At 66.3% G+C, this 22878-nt stretch overlaps 3 protein-coding genes across 5 annotated transcripts; 2 read left to right on the forward strand and 1 right to left on the reverse strand.

Annotated features, from left to right (window-relative positions):
* Nucleotides 1–359: 359 nt before the first annotated feature.
* Nucleotides 360–5238, reverse strand: CACNB3 (calcium voltage-gated channel auxiliary subunit beta 3; the record flags this gene model as incomplete). 2 transcript variants are annotated; one of them, XM_080635579.1, is made up of 14 exons in its annotated part: nucleotides 360–665; nucleotides 746–895; nucleotides 973–1068; nucleotides 1143–1294; nucleotides 1370–1479; nucleotides 1566–1624; nucleotides 1758–1838; nucleotides 1927–1946; nucleotides 2029–2093; nucleotides 2161–2276; nucleotides 2359–2481; nucleotides 2559–2681; nucleotides 4818–4910; nucleotides 5038–5238. In XM_080635579.1, 14 exons carry the CDS (start codon nucleotides 5077–5079, stop codon nucleotides 360–362), a joined length of 1536 nt encoding a protein of 511 aa, XP_080491705.1. The 2 variants fall into 2 exon arrangements, with proteins under 2 accessions (XP_080491705.1, XP_080491704.1); XM_080635578.1 differs by lacking the exons at nucleotides 4818–4910; nucleotides 5038–5238 and adding an exon at nucleotides 3362–3403.
* Nucleotides 5239–6460: 1222 nt separating this feature from the next.
* Nucleotides 6461–15813, forward strand: ADCY6 (adenylate cyclase 6). The gene is made up of 22 exons (XM_080635553.1): nucleotides 6461–6586; nucleotides 7257–8091; nucleotides 8924–9073; nucleotides 9165–9286; nucleotides 9360–9471; nucleotides 9537–9664; nucleotides 9742–9900; nucleotides 10084–10225; nucleotides 10299–10427; nucleotides 10790–10815; nucleotides 10894–11041; nucleotides 11346–11443; nucleotides 11515–11602; nucleotides 11677–11793; nucleotides 11870–12028; nucleotides 12257–12432; nucleotides 12512–12541; nucleotides 12850–12979; nucleotides 13502–13765; nucleotides 14359–14563; nucleotides 15078–15202; nucleotides 15284–15813. The coding sequence occupies exons 2-22, from the start codon at nucleotides 7258–7260 to the stop codon at nucleotides 15410–15412; spliced, it is 3471 nt and encodes a 1156-aa protein (XP_080491679.1). The 5' UTR covers nucleotides 6461–6586; nucleotide 7257; the 3' UTR covers nucleotides 15413–15813.
* Nucleotides 15814–16025: 212 nt separating this feature from the next.
* On the forward strand, nucleotides 16026–22690 carry CCNT1 (cyclin T1). Of its 2 annotated transcripts, none has more exons than XM_080635559.1 (9): nucleotides 16026–16319; nucleotides 16504–16585; nucleotides 16806–16934; nucleotides 17319–17379; nucleotides 18223–18285; nucleotides 18518–18563; nucleotides 20143–20306; nucleotides 20660–20730; nucleotides 21002–22690. In XM_080635559.1, the coding sequence occupies exons 1-9, from the start codon at nucleotides 16144–16146 to the stop codon at nucleotides 22349–22351; spliced, it is 2142 nt and encodes a 713-aa protein (XP_080491685.1). In that variant the 5' UTR covers nucleotides 16026–16143; the 3' UTR covers nucleotides 22352–22690. The 2 variants fall into 2 exon arrangements, with proteins under 2 accessions (XP_080491685.1, XP_080491686.1); XM_080635560.1 differs by having other exon boundaries at nucleotides 16203–16319; nucleotides 16511–16585.
* Nucleotides 22691–22878: the final 188 nt, after the last annotated feature.

The raw sequence follows: 22878 nt of genomic DNA on the forward strand, positions 1-22878 counted from the left end.
CCGGGGGTCCCATGCAGGGAGGGGGGCACAGGCTGGGCCTGGGGAGTGACAAGGGGGGCACCTTCCCCTTCATTTGGGTCTGTGCTGCTCACCCAGACCCCCCCCATGACCTGGCCCCTGTGTCCATGGCAGCGGATGGGGGGGGGGGAAACTGAGGCAGGGAGAAGCTGTGTGGCTGAGCCCCCGTCCCCGGGGAAGGGGCAGGGGGGGTCCCCTCGCCCCCCCCACCCCCTGTGCTTATGGCTGAAGACGTCCCCCAAGGAGGCCCCCGAGAGGGGGGAGATTGTCTGAGCACCCCCAGTGCGGGGCTGGGGGGGGCCGCTTCCCAGCCGGGCCCCCCCCTCCTTCCCTGCCCTCCCCTAGTAGCTGTCCTTGGCCCAGGGCCGGCTCCGCTGCCAGTTCCTGTCGTGGTTGCGCTCGCTCTGGCGCTCGGGCGTGCCAGGGCCCTGCATCCCGCTGTTGTGGTGCCGGTGGGGCTGGTACAGGTCGGGGTAGGGGTCCCCGAACTCCTCCTCCTCCTCCTCCTCCTCCTGCAGGTGCCGGGAGCTGCGCTGGGACGCGGCCCCCCACGGCCGGGGCGAGTTGTCCCCGGCGTCGTCCGACGGCATCAGGCTCTCGTGCTCCAGCGGCGAGTGCTCCCCGCGCTCCCCCAGCAGCTGCTGGCTCTGCAGGCACGGACGGGGCTGGGTGCATGGCCCCGACCCCACTGGGGTGCATTGGGGTGCATTGGGGTGCGCGGTGGTACCTGCAGCCCCGGCAGCCCCGGGGGTGATGGAGCGGCGTGCGCAGCGTGCGGAGGGTGGTGCGTGGCGCGCCAATAGACCTCCAGGTACTCAGCCAAGTGCTCGCAGGCGTCCTCCAGCTGGTTCTCGTCCAGGATCACGTCAAACAGCTCCTGGGGGGGCACATAAAGGGGTCAGGGGGTCCGGACCCCCCCTTTGGGCTGTCCCAGTGGGGGTCCCATTGGCTCACCGGGGGACACTGCACCAGTTTGTCAGCTGCCATCATCTGCACATTGAGGTGCTTCACTTGGGACTTGCCGCGGGACTTGATGAGCCGCTGCAGGACCTGGGGGACACAGGAGGGTGGTGGCATCATAGGAGACAACCGGAACCCCCTCCAGACCCGTGGGTACCCCCCACCTTGGGTGAGGACACCTTGACATAGACGATGATGGGTGCCAGGGAGGTCTTGGCCAGCTGGGCCGGGTGGTTGATGGTGTCAGCGTCCAGCACCACGAGCTGCAGGGACTTGGCCAGCTCGAAGATGCGCTCGATCTCGCTCTGCACCTCGGCTATGGGGGGACATGGGGGGGGTGCATGAGGCTGGGCTGGTCCCATCGGGGTCCCTGCAGCCCAGGGGCACTCACCGATGCTGGAGCGGGCGGTGGAGCGCTCCAGGATCGCCTGCTTGCCCAGGTTGTTGAGGATGGAGCGCTTGGCCAGGGACAGGTCAGCTGTGATGTGGGTGATGGAGATCCTGGGGAGGCAGAGGGGTGGCAATGGGGACCGGGGTGGCCCCCTATGGCCATGGCACGGGGCCGGGGGGGAGGGACAGGGCCTCACCTCCCATCGAATCTGTGCTTGAGGAAGTCGAACAGAGCTTTCTGCATCATGTCTGTGACCTGCGCGGGCACCGGGAGCCGCAGATGGCACCGGCAGCGGGGCCTGGCCCCCCGTGGGCACCCCTTGGCCCCACCATCTGCCATGGGGTGGGCAGGGAGGGGACAAGGGGCTCAGGCTACCCCCCCCCGGTACCTCGTATCCTTTCAGCGAGGGCCCCACCAGCACCACGGGCCGCATGGAGGGGACCACATCGTAGGGTGGGATGTGCTGTGTCTGGGGGGGGAAACATCAGTGCCCTGTGCCCCACAACTAGGGTAGAGGGGGGGCCTCTGCCCCATCTCCCCCCACCCCTGGGACTCACCTGCTTCTGCTTCTGCTTGGCTTGGGGAGAGAAGAGGCAGGGGTTGGTGACAGCAAAGGGGGGACCCCCCTGTGCCCCTCCCGGGCCAGACCTGGCTCTTACCTAAGGAGGGGGGAGGCGATCGCCGGCTCCCGCTGTCGCCGAGGCCCGAGGCGTTGCCAGCTCTCCTGGGGGGGGGCAATGGGGTTCAGCGAGGTTTGGGGGGGGTCCCGGTTGGGGGGGTCCGGTCCTCACCTGGCTTTCTGCTCCTGCTTGAGCCTCATGGCTTCCAGGCGCTGGGGGCTGGGGATGAAGGCGATGTCCCCCCCCTCCTTCACTAGGCGCCCAATCCACCAATCATTGCTGTATTTCTGGGGGGGGGGGTGCAGAGCACGGTGAGGCCGGGGGGGGGATCCTTGGCCCTGTTTTCCCCCCCCCCAGACCCCACTTCACCTCCTTGATGTGCAGGAAATCTTTGGCTTCGAAGTTGATGGCGGCTCCTTGCACCGGGCACTCCTCATCCAGCGCCCCGCAGTAGCTGACATTGGTGCGCACGGCGAAGGCGACCGGCTTGTGCTGGGGGGGGGATAAAGGGGGGGTTCAGCACCCCCAGACCCTGCCGAGCCCCGCAATGCGCCCCCCCCCCCCCTTACCTTGGCCCTCTCGAGCTGCTGCTGGGCCTGGTTCTCCACCTCGCGCCGGGCGCCCTCCCGGTCCTCGTCCAGGGACACGTCGGAGTCCAGGGACGGGCGGCTGGTGTAGGAGTCCGCCGAGCCCTGCGGGGCCGCGGCTCAGTGCGGGGCGGCTGCGGGAGCCCCGGCACAAGGGACCCCACGAACCCCGTCCCAAAGCGCGTCCCAGCGAGCCCGGGGGGAGCCATGGGGGGGACCCCGCTTGTGTTCCTCCCCATCCCCCCCGCCGGTGATCGCCGGTTCCTGCTGTTGAGCTGCACTGAAATATTTATAGGCCCCTGCATGTGGCCGCAGGGCCCCCCCGGACCCCCACCCCGCGCATCCCCCCTCGATCGCACCGGGGGTCCCCCCCCCACCGCAGGCAATATGGTTTCCCGGCAGGCACCCCCCAACATGGCCTCCCCCGCACCCCCCCCCAGCATCGTCACCGCTCTCCGGAGCATCCTTCACCTCCCCATCGGTAACAGCATCTCCCCCCCCCCCCCCAGCCCTCGGCCCCGCCGCCCGGGGGAGGTCGGGATCACGAACCCCCCCTCCCATCACCCGGTTCCGGTCCCGGCGGCACCTGCCGGGGGTTTGTGGGGGGGTGAGACCGGTTCCTCCCTGCGGTGAGGAACAAAGGGGGCGGCCGAACCTCCCCACCGGGCCCGGGCCTCATCCACGGGCACAGCCCCCAACGCGTAATCACGGCCCCCCCCTCCTGGCCGCCGCTCCCCCAGTCACTGCCCCCCCCGCCCCGGTTGTGCCGGTACCGGGGCCGGTACCTCGTTGAGCAGGAAGGTAGCGCTGGAGTCAGAAAACGACATAGACGGGGCGAGCCGAGCCGAGCCCCCCCGCCCGCCTCCGGTACCGGCACCGGCTCCGGTTCCGGCTGCGGCTCGGGCTCCGCTGGCCCTGCCCGCTCCGCGCCGCCGCCGCTGCCGCCCCTCCCCGCCCCTCCCCGCCTCCGCCTCCCGCCGCCCCCCAGGGGCGCTCGGAGCCGCCCCCGCCGGCTCAGCACGGGGCGGGGGGGGTGTTGGGGGTCGCAGCTCCCCCTTCCCGGTGGGACCCCGGTGCAGGGGGACGGGCCCGGGGGGGGGATAGGGGGGGTTGCAAAGGGGGCAGCTCCCGGTCGGGGGGGGCTGCGCGGTCCCCGCAGGCCTAGGCCGGGGGTCCCGGGGCGGCGGCGGGGGGGTCCCTCGGGTACCTCCATGCTCCGGTGCGGCGGCCCCGTCCCGTCCTGCCCCGAGCCGTCGGCAGCCCCATCTGCAGGGCGAGCCCTGCGGCGGGGCCGGAGCCGCTCCCGCCCCCCCGCCGCGCCCCCCCTCCCGCCCCCGATGAGGGGGGCAGCGGCGGGCCCCGGGGGACCGGCCCGACCCGCCCCGAACCGCGCAGCGGGACGGGCACCGGCGGGACCAGCCCGGGATGCGGGGGTCAGGCCCGGGGGCCGCGGGACAGCGCCCGGAGGGGCGGGGGCTGCGCTACCAGGCGCGGGCACCGGGCACCGGGCACCGGCCCCGGTACCGGGCAGCGCGGCGTGGCCGGGCCGGGCCCTCTCCGAGGTGCTGAAGGGGCCGTGACGGGCGCGGGGCCGGGGCTGGGGGTACCCGGGGTGACCGGGACGGGAGCGGCGCTGCAGGTGCTATACCCCGGGAGGGAAACGGGGGCTCGGGCCTCTCTGCATCCCCAGAGGCAGCTCCTGCCGGAACCCACCGTGGCCTCCCCGGTACTTGCCACCCCGCCGGTACTGGGGTGGCTGCTCGGACCGGGTTGAGCAGCGGGTGAGGGGCGGCAGGGGGGATCCGTGCTCTCCCCGGCTCCCCCAGTGCCGGTGAATGGACGGGGCGGGGCAGCGCAGCGGGAACCCCCGTTCCCCGTTCCCCCTCCGCTGCCTCAGTTTCCCCGGGCCGCCTCCCCCGCCGCAGCGCCGGTGCCCTCGGCCGGCCCGGCCCTGACGCAGCGCTCGCTATTTTTAGCCGCGGGGAGCGGCCTTTGCGATGCCACCGGCGCCCGGTGCCGGAGCCCAGCCCCGGTCCCCCGGGCAGCGACGCGGCGGGGGCGGCCGCGCGGTTCCCCCCGGTGCGGCGGCTGGGGCGGGGGAGCTCGGCCGCTCCTCCCCGGTCCGAGCCTTAATGCGGAGCCGCAGCGCCGCTGCTCCCTGGAACGAGCCGCGGCGGGAGGGGGGGCTGGTGGGGCTGCCCCGCCCCGGTGCCGGTGCCGGTGCCGGTGCGGGCCGCTCACCTGCCTGCGGAGGATGCTGGAGGTGGTATCGGAGGAGGTGCTCCCGTCCGAGCGCTTGAACCGGCTCTTACGCTTCGGGAGCCTCCGGGGGCTCTGAAGGGGGAAGCGGCGGGAGCCGCCGGTCAGCACCGGGCGGTGCGGCCCCGCCGCTGAGCTGCGGGGTAGAACCGAACAGGGCCGCACCGGCCCGCGGGGGCCGGAAGGGCCCCGGAGCGCTCACCTGGAAGGAGCCAGGAGCCGCGGGCTGCACCGGGGCGGACATCCCCGGCGGCACCCACCGGAACCCCCGGGATCCCGGCGGGGCCGCACCCGCACCCGACCGCGGTTCTCCACCGGGAAGGGCCGCGCCGCCGCCGCCGCCGCGCTCCGCATCACACGGGGCCGCCGGGGGCGTCCCGGCCGTCCCCGCCCCCGCCTGCCCGCCCCCGCGCCCATCACCGTGGCGTCCGGCCCCGCGGCCCCCGCAGCCACCGGCGCCGTGTGCGTGTGTGCGGGAAAGGGGGGGTGCTCACCGGGGATGGACCCAGCCCGCACCCCAGCGTGTGCGGGGGACCGGCACTGGCAAAGATCAGCCCCGGGACCGCAGCTGCCGTGACCGCGCATGGTCGGGGGTGCGGGAGCCCCGAGTCCCGCATCCAACCGCGATGGGGCCCGCGGCTGCTGTGGGGAGCACTGCCCCGCGTGGGGCAGGACGGGGGCAAGGGGCGGATGCACTCGCCCCGCGCACCGCGTCCTCGCCGTGCCCCGCACCGGGAGCACCGGTACCGGCCCCCCCTGCTCTCCCTGCCCCCCCTGCGGCGGAACTTCCGCGTGCGGGGCCGCGGGGACTCGGGCCCGGCGGCGGCTGCTAATTAATGATTAATGATTAATCTGCGCTCCCCGGGGCCCGCCGCCGCCGCGGAGGGGGAGGCGGGAGCGGCCGGGGGGGGGGGCCGGGAATGGTGGGGAGGCAGCGTCGGACCCACGGGCACGGGGGGGGCAGGCGAGGACCCCGATGTGGGGGTGCCCTGAGCACAGGGCGCTGATGGGGACGGGTGCGTGTGCAAGGGGCGGGGTGCAAGAACGTCCGCGTGAGCGCACGGGTGTTTGTGCACGCGTGTGCACGTGCAAGGGTGCGTGCGCGTGCACGCCAAGGGTGCCCTGGAGGGGTGCGCGGGTGCGTGTGCAAGGAGATCAATGTGCAAGGGGACCAGTGTGCAATACAAACACGCGTGCAAAGGAGCTGCCCGCGTGTGCGGGAGCGCGCACTCGCGCAAGGGGGGGGTGTCTGCGCGTGCAAGGGACACACGCAAAGGGCTGGGTGCGGGTGCACGGGGAGGGGGGGGAATGCGTGTGCGCGCTCCCGGCGGGGGGTGCCCGGCTGCGCGTGCCCCCGTTGTCCCCGCCATGTCGGTGTCTGTGTGTGTGTGTGCGCGCGGCCCCGGGGGTGCCGGTCCGCCCGCGCGCGCGCCCGCCGCCCCCGTGTGCCCGCCCTCGCCTCCCCCGCCGCACCGGGGCCGTACCGGGGCCGCCACCGCCACCGCCGCTGCGCCTTTAAGGCCGCCGGCCGGGAGCGCCCGGGAGCGGATCCGGGCGCGGGGGGGCGGGCAACGGCCGGGGCAGGGCCGGGGCCGGAGCTCGGGGCTGCGACCGGGACCGGGGCCGCTACCGGAGGGGGCCCGGCCTGAGCGCGGGATGGCGCCGAACGGCTGCGGCGCTGCCGCCGTGTAGGAGCGGGCGGCGGCGGGGCCGTTCCCAGGAGCGGGGCCCCGCGGGCGGCGGCGGCGGAGGTGAGCGGGGCCGGGCGGGCGCACTGGGGGCGGTGGCGGGGGGGGCCGCGGCGACGGCGGGGACCGGGATCGCGGCGCTGCGCGGGGATCGGGGCGGCGGCGGCGGGGACGGGGGGCGGCGGCATCGGGCTGGGCCCCGGGGCGGCGGGAGCGGGGCGACCCCTGGGGTGCCCGGTGCGGCGGCCGGGAGGGAGCTGGCGGGCCCGCGGGGACCGGGCCGGGCTCGGGGGGGGTCCCAGGGCTGTGCCCGAGGCAGACGGGCGTAGAGGCGGCCGCCGCCGGAGCCGGCCCTTCCCGGTGTCCGTTCGCCCGCGGTTAGGAGCGTGTGCCACGTCCTGGCCGGTTCCCGGTGCCCCGAGGCCGCGGTGCCCGGTGCTGCTCCTTGGCCTCCGTTCAAGACAAACAGGGCCGGGACGCCGGGGACGGTTCCAGCTTTGCCGCAGGTCACAGCCTCGGGGCGGCCTCCGCAGGGCCGGGCTCCGGGCACCGGGCACCGGGGGCAGCCATTCCCGCGGGGGCCGTGGGGCCGGGATCGGGGCCAGCATTCCCCGGGGGGTGGGTGCGATGTCAGGGTGCGGGAATCGCTGCTTCCGCGGGCACCGGGGTCCCTGTCGGGTGTCGGGAGGGGGGGGAGGGCGGAGCGCTGCTGACCCCCCCCCGGCGCCCGCAGCATGTCGTGGTTCAGCGGCATCCTGGTGCCCAAAGTGGACGAGCGGAAGACGGCATGGGGGGAGCGCAACGGCAAGAAGGGCGCCCGGCCCCGCGCCGGCCTCTGCGGCCCCCGGTACATGAGCTGCCTGCAGGACCCTGAGATGGAACCCTCGGGGCCCCCCCGGGGGCTGCGCTGCACTTGGCAGGAGGACCACTACGGCAAAAAGGGGCCCGCGGGGGACCCAGCACTCAAACCAGTTGATTTGGGCTTGGAGGATGGAGAAGCCAAAGGGCCAAAGGGGGCCGGTGGCGGCCGCGGGGGGCGACCGTCGGCGGCCGAGTGCTGGCAGCGCCTGCTCCAAGTTTTCCGCTCCAAACATTTCCAATCGGCCAAACTGGAGCGGCTTTACCAGCGCTACTTCTTCCAGATGAACCAGAGCAGCCTGACGGTGCTGATGGGGGTGCTGGTGCTGGTGTGCGGGGTGATGCTGCTCTTCCACTGCCTGCCCGGCACCCCGCACGTGCCGGCGGCCGCCGCTCTGGCCACTGCCACAGCCTTGTTCCTGCTCCTGATGGTGCTGTGCAGCCGCAGCGCCTTCCCCCAGGACTACATGTGGGTGGTGAGCTACATGGTGCTGGGGCTGCTGGCCGGGGTGCAGGTGCTGGGCACCATGGCCGTGGCGCCCCAGAGCGCGGCCGAAGGCGTCTGGTGGAGCGTGTTCTTCATCTACATCACGTACACGCTGCTGCCGGTGCGGATGCGCGCGGCCGTGCTGGCCGGGGTCCTGCTCTCCTGCCTGCACCTTGCTATTGCCTGGCACCGCAACGTCAACGACCCCTTCCTCTGGAAGCAGGTAGGGATGGGGGGGGCGGGATGGAGATCACCATCACTGAGCGTCCAAACTGGGCTTTTCTGCACTTGAGCTCTTTGCACATGGAACATTCTGGATGCAGGAGGGATGCCCGAGGGGGGGTCAGTGTCCTGTGGGTCGGGGGCCCCTCATCCCACTGGCTCTGCACAGAGCCACCATTGTGGGCTGCACCAGCTGAGGGGGGGCACCCACAAAGCCCCCGTTGTGGGGCCAGCAGGAGCCCCCAGGGGGGATGCAGGGATACAGGAGAGTCCCCTTGTCCCCAGGGCTGAGTGCTCCTCCCTCATTGTATGAGGCCACTGGTCACTCTTGCCCTGCCTGGCTGGGGCTGGCACCACGTGCTGTCCCCATGGGCATGGGGCAGGAATGCGGTGCTGGGAACAGAGGCCATAGGAGGGGAAGCCCCCCTCTAAGCGGGGTTAACCCCACGCCGTGGCCCCACTCCCAGCCCGCTGGAGCACTATAAATATCCCTGGCCCCGATCCCGGGGGACAGGGACCAGGATGGGGGAAACCACAGCGCTCCGGCTGCAGCCATCTCCACTTCCCGGCCCTGCCCCAGCTTCCTCTGCTTCCGAGGGCCCGGCCGCATCCGTACCCTGCCATCCCGGGTCCCCGCGCCCCCTTTCCCTCCTGCCCTGGTCTCCTACAGCCCTGGGTCTCCCATGTTCACCCTGCCCTGGTCCCTTGTGTCCCTGCGTCCCCACATCTCCCTGCTCCTTTGGACCAGTCCCCGTATCCCAGAGCCAGGCTTGTGGTGTGCAGAGGAGGGTGGCAGAGCTGGGGGGTCCCTGCTGAGCCTGTGCCCCCCCCAGCTCATCGCCAACGCCCTGATCTTCCTGTGCACCAATGTGGTCGGGGTCTGCACCCATTACCCGGCCGAGGTGTCGCAGCGCCAGGCCTTCCAGGAGACCCGCGGCTACATCCAGGCACGGCTGCACCTCCAGCGCGAGAACCGGCAGCAGGTTGGTTGGGGGGGGGTGTTCTGGGGTGCCCCAATGGAGCCGGGGGGGTTCCTCAGGGCCCCTCCGGTAACAGGGTGCCACCGGGCTGCAGGAGCGGCTGCTGCTCTCGGTACTGCCCCAGCACGTGGCCATGGAGATGAAGGAGGACATCAACACCAAGAAGGAGGACATGATGTTCCACAAGATCTACATCCAGAAGCACGATAACGTCAGGTATGGGGCGGTTCGGGGGGTGTCAGCGGCCATGGAGGGGGATGCTCCCCATCCCATGCTCTATCTCCTGCAGCATCCTCTTTGCGGACATCGAGGGCTTCACCAGCCTGGCCTCGCAGTGCACGGCGCAGGAGCTGGTCATGACGCTCAACGAGCTCTTCGCTCGCTTCGACAAGTTGGCAGCGGTGAGTTATGGGGCTGGGGGGCGCTCACAGGGGCCCTGGAGCCCCCCAGTGACCTCTGTGTGCAGGAGAACCATTGCCTGCGCATCAAGATCCTGGGCGACTGCTACTACTGCGTGTCGGGGCTGCCGGAGGCGCGCGGGGACCACGCTCACTGCTGCGTGGAGATGGGGGTGGACATGATCGAGGCCATCTCGTGAGTGGGACCTTGAGCCCCATCCCCGGGCCCGGTGTCCCTGTGCCGGTGCTGACCGGAGCCGGTGCCTCCCGCAGGCTGGTGCGCGAGGTGACGGGGGTGAACGTGAACATGCGCGTGGGCATCCACAGCGGGCGCGTGCACTGCGGCGTCCTGGGGCTGCGCAAGTGGCAGTTCGACGTCTGGTCCAACGACGTGACCCTGGCCAACCACATGGAGGCGGGCGGCAAGGCCGGGTGAGGCGGGATGGGCTGGGATGGGGAAGGGGATGGGTTGGGTTTGGGGTCAAGATGGGCTGGGATATGGATTAGGATGCTCTGAGATAGGCACTGGGATGGCCTGGGACAGGGATAAGGACCAGGATGGGTGATGTGGTGCGAAGAAAGGGATCTCAGCGCCTTCATCCTACCCACCCCCAGGCGCATCCACATCACTTGGGCCACGCTGCAGTACCTGAACGGGGACTACGAGGTGGAGCCGGGCCACGGGGGTGAGCGCAACGCCTACCTCAAGGAGCACAACATCGAGACCTTCCTCATCGTGGGCTGCAGCCAGAAGCGCGTGAGTTGGGGAGGGTTGGGGGGGGAACACCCCACACTTGGGGGTCACCCCTCATGGCCATGTCCCCCTATAGAAGGAGGAGAAAGCCATCCTGGCCAAGCTGCAGCGTGCCCGCGCCAACTCCAGTGAGGGGCTGGTGCCGCGCTGGGTGCCCGAGCGCTCCTTCTCCCGCACCAAGGACTCCAAAGCCTTCCGGCAGATGGTGAGCAGCCCTGGGGGGGGCCCGTTGTGGTGGGATCGGCTGCTCGAGGCCTTCCTGTGGCTGCTGTTGGGTGCCCACAGCCCATGGTCCCAAGGAACCCCCCCAGGGCTCCCTTTGTCCTCAGCAGCCCTTGGGGACCCCCCTGCCATCTTCACCAGCCTCAGGGACCCTCAGGTCTCCCCCACCCTCACTGGTGCTGGACATTCCCACCCCTATCCTGGGGGAGAACCCCTTGGGATCCCCCCATCCCAACTCTGACCCCTTTCCTTGGGGACCCCAGGGGATGCCCCATGTCCCTGTCATCCCTGCGGGTCCCTTCATCTATGCTGATGTCCCTGAGACCCCCCATTGTGTCTCTGCAGGGCATCGATGACTCCAGCAAGGACAAGTAAGCATTCCTGTGCTGGGCAGTGGGGGGGGTCACAGCCGGCTCCTCCATGGGGTCCTGACCCACCGCTGTCCCCAGCCGCGGTGCCCAGGAGACCCTGAACCCCGAGGACGAGGTGGATGAGTTCCTGAGCCGCGCCATTGACGCGCGCAGCATTGACCAGCTCCGCAAGGACCACGTCAAGAAGTTCCTGCTCACCTTCCAGACCCCTGAGCTGGAGAAGAAGGTTCCTGACCCCTGGGAGCCCCCTGTCCCAGCCCCTCCTCTCCCCTCCATTCCCTTCCCAGCTCCTCATCTCTCCTCCATCCCCTGGTACAGGGAACCACCCTGGTACCCTTCATCCCCTCAAATCTGTGCAACCCACTCAGCCAATTGGCTCCATGCTCCCTCCATCCTTCCCACCTCATCTCCATTGTGTCTCCTCTGTGTGCCCCCATCCCATCCCATCCCATTCCATTCCGTCCCTTCCCATCCTGTTGATCCCACCCTATCCCCTGCATCCCACCGCGCTCACCCCTCTCCTCCCGCAGTATTCCAAGAAGGTGGATGACCGCTTTGGTGGCTACGTGGCCTGTACCCTCCTTGTCTTCTGCTTCATCTGCTGCCTCCAGATCGTGGTCTTCCCCCAGTGAGTGCTGCATCCCCCCCAGACCCAAACCCAGCCCCTGACCCCCCTGGTGCTCACATCTTCTCCCCCAGCTCCCCGCTGATGCTCGGTGCCTACATCAGCATCTTCCTCCTCCTCGCCACCATCCTCTTCGTCTGCTCCATCTACTCCTGCGTCACTGTGAGTACAGGGCTATGGGGAGGGGGCTCGGGAGGGGTCTCTGCTGTGCGTGACGGGTCCTGCCCCCCCCCCAGCTCTTCCCCACTGCTCTGCAGCGCCTCTCACAGAGCATCATCCAGTCCCGCGCTCGCAGCACCGGCATCGGCGTCTTCACTGTCCTCCTCGTCTTCATCGCTGCCTTCATCAACATGGTGTGAACCGGGCTGGGGGGGCTTGGGAGGGCCCGGCGGGGGGGGCACCCACTCACCCCTCTCCTGTCCCCCCCAGTTCTCCTGCAGCCGGGCAGCGCTGCGGGACTGCGCTGCCCGGGAGCTCAACCTCACCCCCGAGGCCGTGGGGCCCTGTGAGCTCCGCGCCCTCAACGTGGCCCTGGGAGCCCCCCCGGGGCTCTGCCACCACCAGGGGCTGGCCTGCAACTTCCCCGAGGTGAGCACCCATGGGTGCAGGGTATCTGTGGCTGTGTGGTGCTGTCAGGGGCACCCATGGGTGCAGTGTACCTGTTGTTGTGGGGCACTGTGGGGGTCACCCATGGGTGTGGGGGCCCTGTGGCTGCAGGGCACTGTTGGGGGCACCCATGTGTGCGGGGTCCCTGTGGCTGTGGGGTGCTGTCAGGGGCACCCATGGGTGCTGCTCCATGCCGCGGTGTCCCTGCAGTACTTCAGCTACAGTGTGGTGCTGAGCCTCTTGGCCTGCTCCGTCTTCCTGCACATCAGCAGCATCGGGAAGCTGCTGCTCATGGTGGCCATTGAGGCCTTGTACCTGGTGCTGGTGGAGGGGCCTCAGGCCGCCCTCTTCGACAACGCAGACCTGCTGGTGGTGGCCAATGCCCTGTGAGTGCCCAGTGCCCCCCCGGGGGTCCCCACCCCAGTGCTGGGTCCCCATCACTGACCTTGGCTTCTCTCCCCACAGGCCCCCCTTCAATGGGACCCAGGGTGGATGGTGAGTGGGGATCTGGCACCAGTGGGGTGAGGGTGGGCAGCAGCAGGACAAGACAGGTCCCTGGGGGGCTGTGCTGTGAGGGTGGAGAGATTTAGGGTACCTGCGGTGGGTTTGGGGTCTATGGGGGTGGGTTTGGGGACCCCGGGGTGGGTCAGGGGTCCCTGGGGCAGGTTTGGGGTCCCTGGGGCAGGTTTGGGGTCTCAGGGGCAGGTTGGGGTCCCTGGCATGGGTTTGGGGTCCCCGCTGTGGGCAGGGCGCAGGTTGGGGTCCCTGGGGCAGGTCAGGATGTGACCGTGCGGTGCCCACAGTGCGGCGCAGGGGAAGGTGCCGCTGCGCATCGTGACGCCGGCGGTGCTGGCGCTGTTCGCGCTGGCGCTGTACCTGCACGCGCAGCAGGTGGAGTCCACCGCACGCCTCGACTTCCTCTGGAAGCTCCAGGTAGGACGGGGGTGATGGCGGAGCACCGGGACTGGAACCGATCCCACCCCTGGGAGTGATCCCATCCCCGGGAGTGATCCCAATCCCATCCCCAGAAGTGATCCCAATCCCTGAGCACCGGGACTGATCCTGATCCCATCCCCAGGACTGATCCTGATCCCGATCCCTGAGCACTGGGACTGATCCTGATCCCATCCTGAGGAGTGGTTCCCATCCCCATCCCCAGGACTGATCCCAATCCCATTCCCGGGACTAATCCCTGTCCTTGGGAACGATCCCGGATCCCATCCCTGTGCTTGATCTCATCCCCATGCTCTGGGACTGATTCCATCCCAGTGCCCCAGGATCAAAGCTATCCCCGTGTCCAATCCCATCCCCACGCCCTGGCACTGACGCCACCCCAGCACCCCAGGACCGATCCCATCCCCATGCCCGATCGCATCCCCTCACCATGGTTGGCCTTGAGACCACGGTGCAGCTCTGGGGCCGTGGTGCACGTCCCACGGGTGCTGTGCGCCGCAGGCCACGAGCGAGAAGGAGGAGATGGAGGAGCTGCAGGCCTACAACCGGCGGCTGCTGCACAACATCCTGCCCAAGGACGTGGCCGCGCACTTCCTGGCGCGGGAGCGGCGCAACGACGAGCTCTATTACCAGTCCTGTGAGTGCGTGGCCGTCATGTTCGCCTCCATCAGCAACTTCTCCGAGTTCTACGTGGAGCTGGAGGCCAACAACGAGGGCGTGGAGTGCCTGCGCCTGCTCAACGAGATCATCGCCGACTTCGATGAGGTGCCCTCGGCAGCACGGAGAGGCTGCAGGCGGCAGGGGATGGATCCCACAGGGCTGGCGTGCAGGGGACGGGATGCAGGGGATGAGGTGCAGGGGACTGGTTGCAGGGGATGGAGCTCACAGGGATGGAGCTAACAGGGATCGGGTGCTAGAGATGGAGAGCACAGGGATGGAGTGCAGGGGATAGGGTACAGGAGATGGGGTGCAGGGGATGATGCTCACCAGGGGATGGATCCCACAGGGCTGAGGTGCAGGGGATAGGGTACAGGGGATGGAGCCCACGGGGATGGAGCTAACAGGGATGGGGTGCAGGGGATAGGGTGCATGGGATAGGGTACACAAGATGGGGGTGCAGGGGATGATGCTCACAGGGGATGGAGCACACAGGGACGGGTGCAGGGGATAGGGTGCAGGAGATGGGCTGCAGGGAATGATGCTCACAGGGGATGGAGCACACAGGGACGAGTGCAAGGGATGTGGTGCAGGGGATAGGGTGCAGGAGATGGGCTGCAGGGGATAGTGCAGACAGGGATGGAGCTCACGGGAATGGAGCTCTCAGTCCCCGGTGACATTCCCCCACCGTGCCCCCCTAGATCATCAGCGAGCAGCGGTACCGGCAGCTTGAGAAGATCAAGACCATCGGCAGCACGTACATGGCGGCCTCGGGGCTCAACGCCGCCACGTATGACCGCGAGGGCCGCAGCCACATCGCGGCGCTGGCCGACTACGCCATGCAGCTCATGGAGCAGATGAAGTACATCAACGAGCACTCCTTCAACAACTTCCAGATGAAGATCGGTCAGCGCCGTGCAGGGCCCCTGCACCCCTTGCATGCGCCTGCTCCTTGCACACACAGAGCTTGCAGCCCCTTGTATCCCCTTTTATGTCCCCCCTTAATACACCTTTTATAGACCCTTCATGCACTCCTGTATATACCCTTTATACCTCCCCTTATACACCCTTTCTACACCCCTTATATACCCCCTTATACACCCCACTTTACACCGTTTATACATCCCCTTATACGCTCTTTATGTGCTCCCTTATACACCCTTTATACTCCCCTTATACAGCCCCTTAGATACCCTTTATATACCTCTTTTTACACCCCTTATATAGCCCCTTATATACTCCTTATACACCCACTTATATACCCCTTATACACCCCTTATAGATCCCTCCACCTTTGCCATTGCACACCCCTTTGCCCCCCTGAACACCCCCAAGCCCTTCCTCACCCCCTTCCCTTTCCCTGTCCGCCTTTTTCCTACCCCTTTCCCCTCTCTGCCCCACTGACACCCTGTCCCCATAGGGCTCAACATGGGCCCGGTGGTGGCGGGGGTGATCGGAGCGCGCAAGCCCCAGTACGACATCTGGGGCAACACCGTGAACGTCTCCAGCCGCATGGACAGCACCGGCGTTCCCGACCGCATCCAGGTCAGCGGGGACCCCTCGGGACCCCCATTGCCCCCCATCACCCCCATTGCCCCCCATCACCCCCATTGCCCCTCCCTTTAGGTAACCACGGACCTGTACCAAGTGCTGGCGGCCAAGGGCTACGCGCTGGAGTGCCGGGGGCTGGTGAAGGTCAAGGGCAAGGGGGAGATGACCACGTACTTCCTCAATGCCGGCCCGGGGGGGAGTTAGGGCCCCCCCCAATGAGGGAACCCCCAAATCCCCCCATTTAAACCAGAAACAAAGGGAGAAACGGACATAAAGGGGGGGGGGCGCTCCCAATGTGGGTGCTGAATGGGGGGGTGAAGGTGCAGCCCCCCCACTGATCCCCCCCCATGTGCCAAAGGATGGGGCCTCCCCGGGGCTTTGGGGGGGGTTTGGGGGTGTCCCCCCCTCCACGTGCCAAACAAGTGCTGCCCGCCGGGGGGGCGCAGGGTCAGCACCGCCGTGACCCCCCCGCCCCCTCCGAGCCCCGGGGCTGCCAATGGGGGGGGGCGCCCCCCCTTTTAAATGCAAAAAAATCATGAAGTGACTTTTATTTTTTTCCTCTTTTTGGTTTTTTTTTTTTTTTTCCCCTTAATTTTCATGGGGGGGGGGCAAGAACCGGGGGGGGGCACCGGTTTCCCCCCTTCCTTGGCCTCCCCCTCCCCAGCACAGACCTGAGGTACTTTGTCCTATGTGTGTACAGATAAATTATATATAAAAATCACTTTGGATACGAGCCGGGGCCTGGCGTCTGCGGGGGGGGGAGTGAGGGGAGGTCCCGGTACCGAGGGGGGGGCCCGGTACCGGAGAGGAGGTCCAATGGCGCATGCGCGGCTTCTCTGCTGTGCCCCTCCCGTCCGTGCGCGCCGCCGCGGCTCTGTGACGCAATCGCGTAGCGGTGCGTGCGTGCGTCGCTCCGTGCGCGGGCGCAGAGCGCCATGGAGGCGGCGGCGGGCGGCGGGGCCGGCGGCTCGGCGGGGCGCCGCTGGTACTTCAGCCGCGAGCAGCTGGACCGGAGCCCTTCCCGCCGCGCCGGGCTCGACCCCGACAAGGAGCTCTCGTACCGGCAGCAGGCGGCCAACCTACTGCAGGACATGGGGCAGCGCCTCAACGTGTATCCGGCCTGCGCTAGGCCGCGCGGCCTGCGCTCGGGTAACCGCCGCTGCGGGGCGGGGAGCGCGGGGAGCTCCGAAGCGGAAGGCCCTGGGCCGGGCCCGGGTGCACCGGGGCCTGGAGGGGGTGAAGGGGAGGTGCGGGTGTTGCCAGGGCTCTGTGTGTTTCCTTAACGGCGCCATCAGGTCTCAGCTCACCATCAACACGGCCATCGTGTACATGCACCGTTTCTACATGGTGCAGTCCTTCACTCAGTTCCACCGCAACGTAAGTGCTGGGGCTGGGGGGGTGCGGGGCAGGGGGAACCCCCCTTGGGGTGACATGGGGGGAGCAGCCCGTTTGGAGCTGTTGGGAGCCCCTTTTCCCTCTTCTTGGGGGTTGGATTTGCTTCATTACCTGGTTTATAAGTTGAGGAATGAGCCTTGTTTTGTTGCTTGAAGCTTGAACTTCCTAACTCTTGGAAAACTGCTGGATCTCCCCTCTGCAGGCCGTGGTTCCAGCCGCTCTCTTCCTGGCAGCCAAGGTGGAGGAGCAGCCTCGGAAGCTGGAACATGTCATCAAGGTGGCTCGCGCCTGTTTGCATCCCTTGGAACCGCCTCTGGAACCCAAGAGTGAGGTGAGTGGGGAGCTGGGAATGGTGGGGAGGCTGGGATGGGGATGCTCAGTGCCTAAAGGGCTTCTCTTTCCTGTTTGTGTGCACAGAGCAGGGTGTGGATGTGACTGTTCCTTGCTCTCCCCACACGCTGATTCCCTAGTTCTGGAGCTGCTTTATCCAGGGAAGCTGAAAGGAAATCAAGCAGCAAATCGCTGTCTGCCCATGCAGTGTCAGGGACCAGCACTGAGAGGCTCCCTGTGACAAGCAGGAGCTGGGCCACTGCTGCCTCTTTTCCAGCTGGGAATCTGGGCCAGTTCCCCCCATTCCAGTGGGATTCCCCTTTGCTGCTTTGCTGGTGGTGGTGTGCACTTACACTGTGGGTAACGTGGTGTCCTCTCACCCCAGGCTTACCTGCAGCAAGCCCAAGACCTGGTCATTCTAGAGAGCATCATCCTGCAGACCCTGGGTGAGTGTTCCAAAGCAGCCCGGCATTCCCAGAGCCAGGAATGCTCTGCAGAGCACCACGGTCTTCTCCACAGCAGGAGCCCAGGCAGCAAGCTCTCCTCTCCTTTCCACCCTCTTTCTCCTGTTCTCCTTGTCTCAGGTGTAACCCAGCAGTTAAAGTCTCTTTTCCCCCCTCCCAAAGCAGGTTTTGTGCTGCTCAGGTCCCATTGTCCTGTTAAATTCCACGATGCTCCATAATTCTTGTGCTCAGGAAGCAGCTTGTGCTGAGCCGAGCAGCGGGGCCTCCCTCGTTGCGGGGCCGCAGGGGCGACCAGGACCACAGAGGCTGATGCTGGCAAAGCGGGGGCCGAACTGCAGCTTCTCCTCTTGCCCTTTTACCATCCTGCTGCTTCTAGAATATTCCCCATGGGAAGAAGCATTCCCCATGGGAAGAACCAAATCTGCTGCACACATGGCCTGGTTTGAACTTCCTCCATCCCTTTGGAGCTTCATGCCCACAGTGAATGGGAAGCTGCAGCGAGGCTGAAGCTCTGCAGTGCTGGAGCCTCCTTCAAAGGGAAGGCGTCTGCTTCCTCTTAGCATTTTGGGTGGCAGATGCCTTTGAGCAGATGCTATTGTCCCATCCTTCCTCCCAGCTGCACTGAGAGGCTTTGTCCTGCTGGTGCTGAGCTCATTTGTGTGCACTGAGGGCTCTCAAGCTGCTTCTGGAGGTCTGGGAGCAGCAGCTCTGGGGTTTGGGAGTGGAGAACCCAAGTCCTGTGGCTGCGAGCAAAGCAGGGAAGGGAGGAAGCCTCCTTAAGGAGGTCCATGGGGTTCTGATGCCTTCATTGTCTTCTCCTTCCAGGCTTTGAGATCACCATTGACCACCCCCATACCCACGTGGTGAAGTGCACGCAGTTGGTGCGAGGTGAGTGATGGGGCTGCTCCTTTGTGTAACCTCACCTGGGTGCTGTAAACCCCTTGTAGTGCCCCAGCGGCAGTGCCCTCCCCATGCACTGAGCTCTGAAGCCCCCCTTGCTGCGGGGCACTCGCACTGTTGTGGGTCTGGGTGGTGCTGAGAGGCCTGGGTTGGGCTGCAGTGTGGTGATATCTGTCACTTCACACACACTGACCCCCTGCTCTTTCCTTTTCTCTTGCAGCCAGCAAGGACTTGGCCCAAACTTCCTATTTCATGGCTACCAACAGGTTATTGCTTTACAATCGCTTCATATTTGGCAGAGGGTCTTAACTGGAGGAGAAGTGGCACCAGTGACCCCGGGCACGGGGCAGCCTCTGAGCCAGTGGTGTTGGCTCTGAGCCCTTCTTCCTGCTCAGAACCAGCTGCAGCATCAGGATGGGATGCTCAGAACCTGCTTTATGGGGAGTGAGGTGATTGTGAAGGCTGAAACCCCCCCCACCCAAAGCACAAAGGGAGGCTGGAGATGCATGGATGGGGTCTCACTGCAGAGTTATCCCTGAAGTGGGGCTGTGAGGGTTGGCACCAGGGACTGGCTGTAGCCCAGAAAGCTGATGTAGAGGGTAGAGGGGCAGTTGGATGCAGGCGTGAGGCCTCACAAGGGAAAAGTCTTGTTCTTGAGCCTCGGAAGCAACAGAAAGCCTTTGGGTTTCCCATCGGGAATGCTCTGTGTGGGGCTGGCCTGAGATCCTCACTGCAGGGCTGATGCCAGCACTTCCAGCCTTCCTTTCCCTGGGTGAGCGGCTTCAGGAGCTCACGATGGGAGCAGAGCGAGGTGTGGACCTGGAAAAGAGCTCCCAGGAGTGGTAGGATGGGAGGGAAAAGCTGGGACAGGCCCTGGCAGAGGCTGATTCCCAGCCCATGGCCTGGGGTGAGCGACTGTTGAAGGTGGTCTCTAATCCATGGGCACTTTGTGGGTTTCCCAAAGGAAGGTGCTGTTGGTAACGTGTGTAGGGAAAGGCAGCCCTGAGATAGGTTTTATCCCTGCAGCAGCCATGGAATCACAGGTTAAGATTGGAATGGAAAGAAATCCAGGTGGAAAGGAGGAAATGTGGCCTCAGTGCGGCCTTCAAGTGATGCCAAGAGAGCCCAGAGCGAGGAATTGGATTGATGAGGCAGATAGAGGTGTTCTAACTTGGATTTCCTTCTGGCATCATCCTAGGGCAGGGTTCAGGCTCTCTGAGAACACAACTCTGCTTCTTACCTTGGCAGAGTGGCCAAAGGCTCACAATTCCCTGCCTTTGGCTTCTTGGTCTGGGGCAGCAGTGTGAGCTGCAGCTGCCTGTCCCTCTGCATTGCCCTGAGCAGTGTGGCCTGACCCCCGCATGGCGAGGAGGTGCAGGTCCTCCCATCAAGAGGCTGCCATTCCCATGGGGTGCTCCATGTGCTCCCGATGGGAGCCTGTGTTCCTGCAGGTAGAGGGCAGAATGCGTGCTCAGGGCATCGCTGCTCCCCTCCCACCTCCCAGTGCTGGTGGCTGAGCTGTCCCATTGGAGCCACCCACACCTTGAGTGCTCTTCCTCAGCTTGGGAAGAGCCAGCCCAGGAGCTGCGCTTGGAATTGCCTGGAGCAGAGCCCACAGGAGAGCTTGGGGCTGGCAGAGCCTTGACCAGAGCTGCCTGCACCCAAATGAGCCCCAGCAGGAGCAGGGCTGGAGAGTGCAGGGTTGGAGCGGGGGCAGGACCCCGCGAGGGTGTCCCCCCTGTGTCCCCAGCCCCTGCAGTGGTGTCAGTGGGCGCTGGTGAGTGCCGAGGGTCAGGCTTGGGAGTTCATGGCTTTCTGTTTCTCTCTCCCTGCTGGTGCCGTCAGCCTGCATCTGACCACCTTCAGCCTGCAGTACACCCCTCCCGTTGTGGCCTGCGTCTGTATCCACCTGGCTTGTAAGTGGTCCAACTGGGAGATCCCAGTCTCCACGGACGGGAAGCACTGGTGGGAATACGTTGATGGCACTGTAACTCTGGAGCTCTTAGATGGTAAGTTTGGGAGCGAGGTTTTCCCCCAAAAAACAAAGGCTCTTCTGTTGTGTTGGCATCTCTGGTCCTGGGTCTGCCTTCAGCCCCGGCCCATGGGCACTGCAGGGACTCCAGGGCTTCAGGTCTTGCCAAGCTTTCAGTGCAGCAGCAGCTTCTGTGGTCCACCAGAGACGGCAAAAGGCACCGAGGGAGATGAGTTTACCTGTGGTCAGTGATGGTGGCTCGCAGTATTCCCCTTCTGCAGTAGCTCCATGGCAGCAGGAGCTCCATCCAGCAGCGAGTAGGGGGTGCCGTGGCGAGTGCTGCTCTGGCTGGGTCTGACCAAGGGGCCTGGCTTTGTGTCTCCTCTGCAGAGCTGACCCATGAGTTCCTGCAGATCCTGGAGAAGACTCCGAGCCGGCTCAAGCGCATCCGCAACTGGAGGGTAAGGACCTGCTCTGGTGTCCTGTGTGTGGCACCTCAGTGTGACAGTGCAGTAACGGGGGGCAGGGGGGGCACTGCATCTGCAGGACGGTGCTTCAGCACCAAACTGAGCTCTGTGGTGAAGATGATGATGAGGTTTCAGCCTCACCACAATGGCCTGGGGCTTTTCCCCCTTGGGGAGGGATGGGGATAAAGTGGATCTAAGTGAGAGCTTGCCCCCAGCAGCCCTGGGTCAGCCCCACGTGACGCTGTGCTTTCTGCCTTGCCTCCAGGCCTCCCAAGCAGCCAGGAAGTCCAAGGCTGACGAGCATGGGGACGACGAGAGCCTGTCGGAGCAGACCATCCTCAACATGATCTCCCGGAACAACAGCTCGGACATGAACATTGCGGGGCTGATGAGCATGTCCACGTCCTCCAGCGCCGCGCTGCCGCCCGCCCCCGACTCCCCCAGCGAGCAGAGCAGCGACGTGGCCCAGCAGCAGGAGCACTGGTACCCCCCGGCCAAGCTGGAGCCAGCCCAGAGCCACCGGACTAGTGAGAGCTGCGGTGCTGAGCACCCCGGGCAGCAGCAGGATGGGGCCCCCTATCAGAAGCAGGGCAGCAAAAACACACCGGCGGCCAAGGTGTCACTCAAGGAGTACAGGGCCAAGCATGCTGAGGAGCTGGCGGCGCAGAAGAGGCAACTGGAGAATATGGAGGCCAATGTGAGGTCCCAGTACGCCTATGCTGCTCAGAACCTGCTGGTGCAGCAGCAGCGGGAGGTGCAGGATAGGGACCCATCGCCCATCATCCTGAAGATCCCCATTGGCGGCCCCGAGAACCCCCACAAGGGTGACAAAGCCTCAGCGCTGAAGCTGAGGCTGCCGGTGACCGGTGGCGCCGGGGAGAGGCCACTGCCCTCCAAGCAGGAGGAGATCAAGATGCGCATCAAGGTGCCCATGGGCGGGGACAGACACAGCTCCTTGGAGGAGGGCAGCGCCAAGAGCCGGGAGCACAAGGAGAAGCACAAGGGGCACTCCTCCAACCACCACCACCACCACCACAACCACCACTCGCACAAACACTTCCCCCCACAGCTCGGTGCTGGGCCCAGCAGTGCCGGCACCAAGCGCCCCGGGGACTCTAAGCACAGCGGCCAGCCTGGGGCTGTGCCCCACAAGAGCTACGGGCCCCTCTCCTCTTCCCGCAAGAGGCCTCTGCCCGAGGAGGTAGCCGCTGCAGCCCATGAGCACCAGCCCAAAGGCAGCAAAGCCTCCAAAGGCCCCGGGGCGCCCTTCCCGTACCCCCATCTCTCCACGGACGGGGGAGGCCTCCCCTTCGCTGCTGCCAGCAAAGCGCGGGGGCCCCACAGCAAAATGGACAAGGGGCCTTCAGGGGCCAACGGGCACAGCTCCAGCCAGGCCAGTGACTACCAGGACACAGTGAACATGCTGCACTCGCTGCTGAGCGCACAGGGCATGCAGCCCACCCCTCCGCCCGCCTTCGACTTCCACTCCTATGGGGAGCTCCTGAACCCCCCCCGGGCTTCCAGCAGTGCCAGAGCGGCCCCAAGCACGGACAAACCCCGGCCCCCGCCGCTGCCATCAGAACCACCCCCCCCGCTGCCCCCTCTGCCTAAGTAACCCCCCCCTTTTTACTACTGAGTTGGCCCCGCAGCCCTGGGCTGCCCCGAAAGGGCTGTTTGGGCTCCACTGCCTCACGAGAGAACTATTTTATTATAATATAACTTTTATTATTGCTATTTAGAGCGGGCGTTGGTGAAGCTGTGAAAGGATCAAACCCCCTTGCTCTGGTCCTTGCTCCTTCCCTCCCCCCCTCCATTGACCTGCAGTTAATGGGGGGCTCGGTCCCTACCCCCCCCCTTGTGGGGAACACGCATTTGGGGGGGGATCTGGGGGGTATTTAAAAGATGTCACAGAAAATTTAAGACGTTTTACAAATAATTTAAGCAGTAACTTATACCTTAGTGCTTCGTTGCCTTTAATCTGGGGTGTGTGTGTGTGTGTGTTATTGGGGGTGATGAGGGGAGTGGGAGATGAAGGGGGAGGCAGGGACTGGGGGTGATGGAGCTGCTCTGCTTTTGGGAGCCTATCTCCATCCCTCCCTGCTGTAGATCCCCCTTCCAGCCCCACCACCAATGGGAATGGGG

Source organism: Psittacula echo (genome assembly GCF_963264785.1).
Source record: "Psittacula echo genome assembly, chromosome: 27".
NCBI lineage: Eukaryota > Metazoa > Chordata > Aves > Psittaciformes > Psittacidae > Psittacula > Psittacula echo.

Excerpts from the sequence above, each read along its gene's own strand:
- ADCY6 (XM_080635553.1), top strand. The coding sequence starts at position 7,258 with ATGTCGTGGTTCAGCGGCATCCTGGTGCCCAAAGTGGACGAGCGGAAG. Across the intron at positions 8,092-8,923 it reads ACCCCTTCCTCTGGAAGCAG|CTCATCGCCAACGCCCTGAT; the intron begins GTAGGGATGGGG and ends TGCCCCCCCCAG. Across the intron at positions 9,287-9,359 it reads CAGAAGCACGATAACGTCAG|CATCCTCTTTGCGGACATCG; the intron begins GTATGGGGCGGT and ends TATCTCCTGCAG.
- CCNT1 (XM_080635559.1), top strand. The coding sequence starts at position 16,144 with ATGGAGGCGGCGGCGGGCGGCGGGGCCGGCGGCTCGGCGGGGCGCCGC. Across the intron at positions 20,307-20,659 it reads AACTCTGGAGCTCTTAGATG|AGCTGACCCATGAGTTCCTG; the intron begins GTAAGTTTGGGA and ends TCTCCTCTGCAG. Across the intron at positions 20,731-21,001 it reads AGCGCATCCGCAACTGGAGG|GCCTCCCAAGCAGCCAGGAA; the intron begins GTAAGGACCTGC and ends CCTTGCCTCCAG.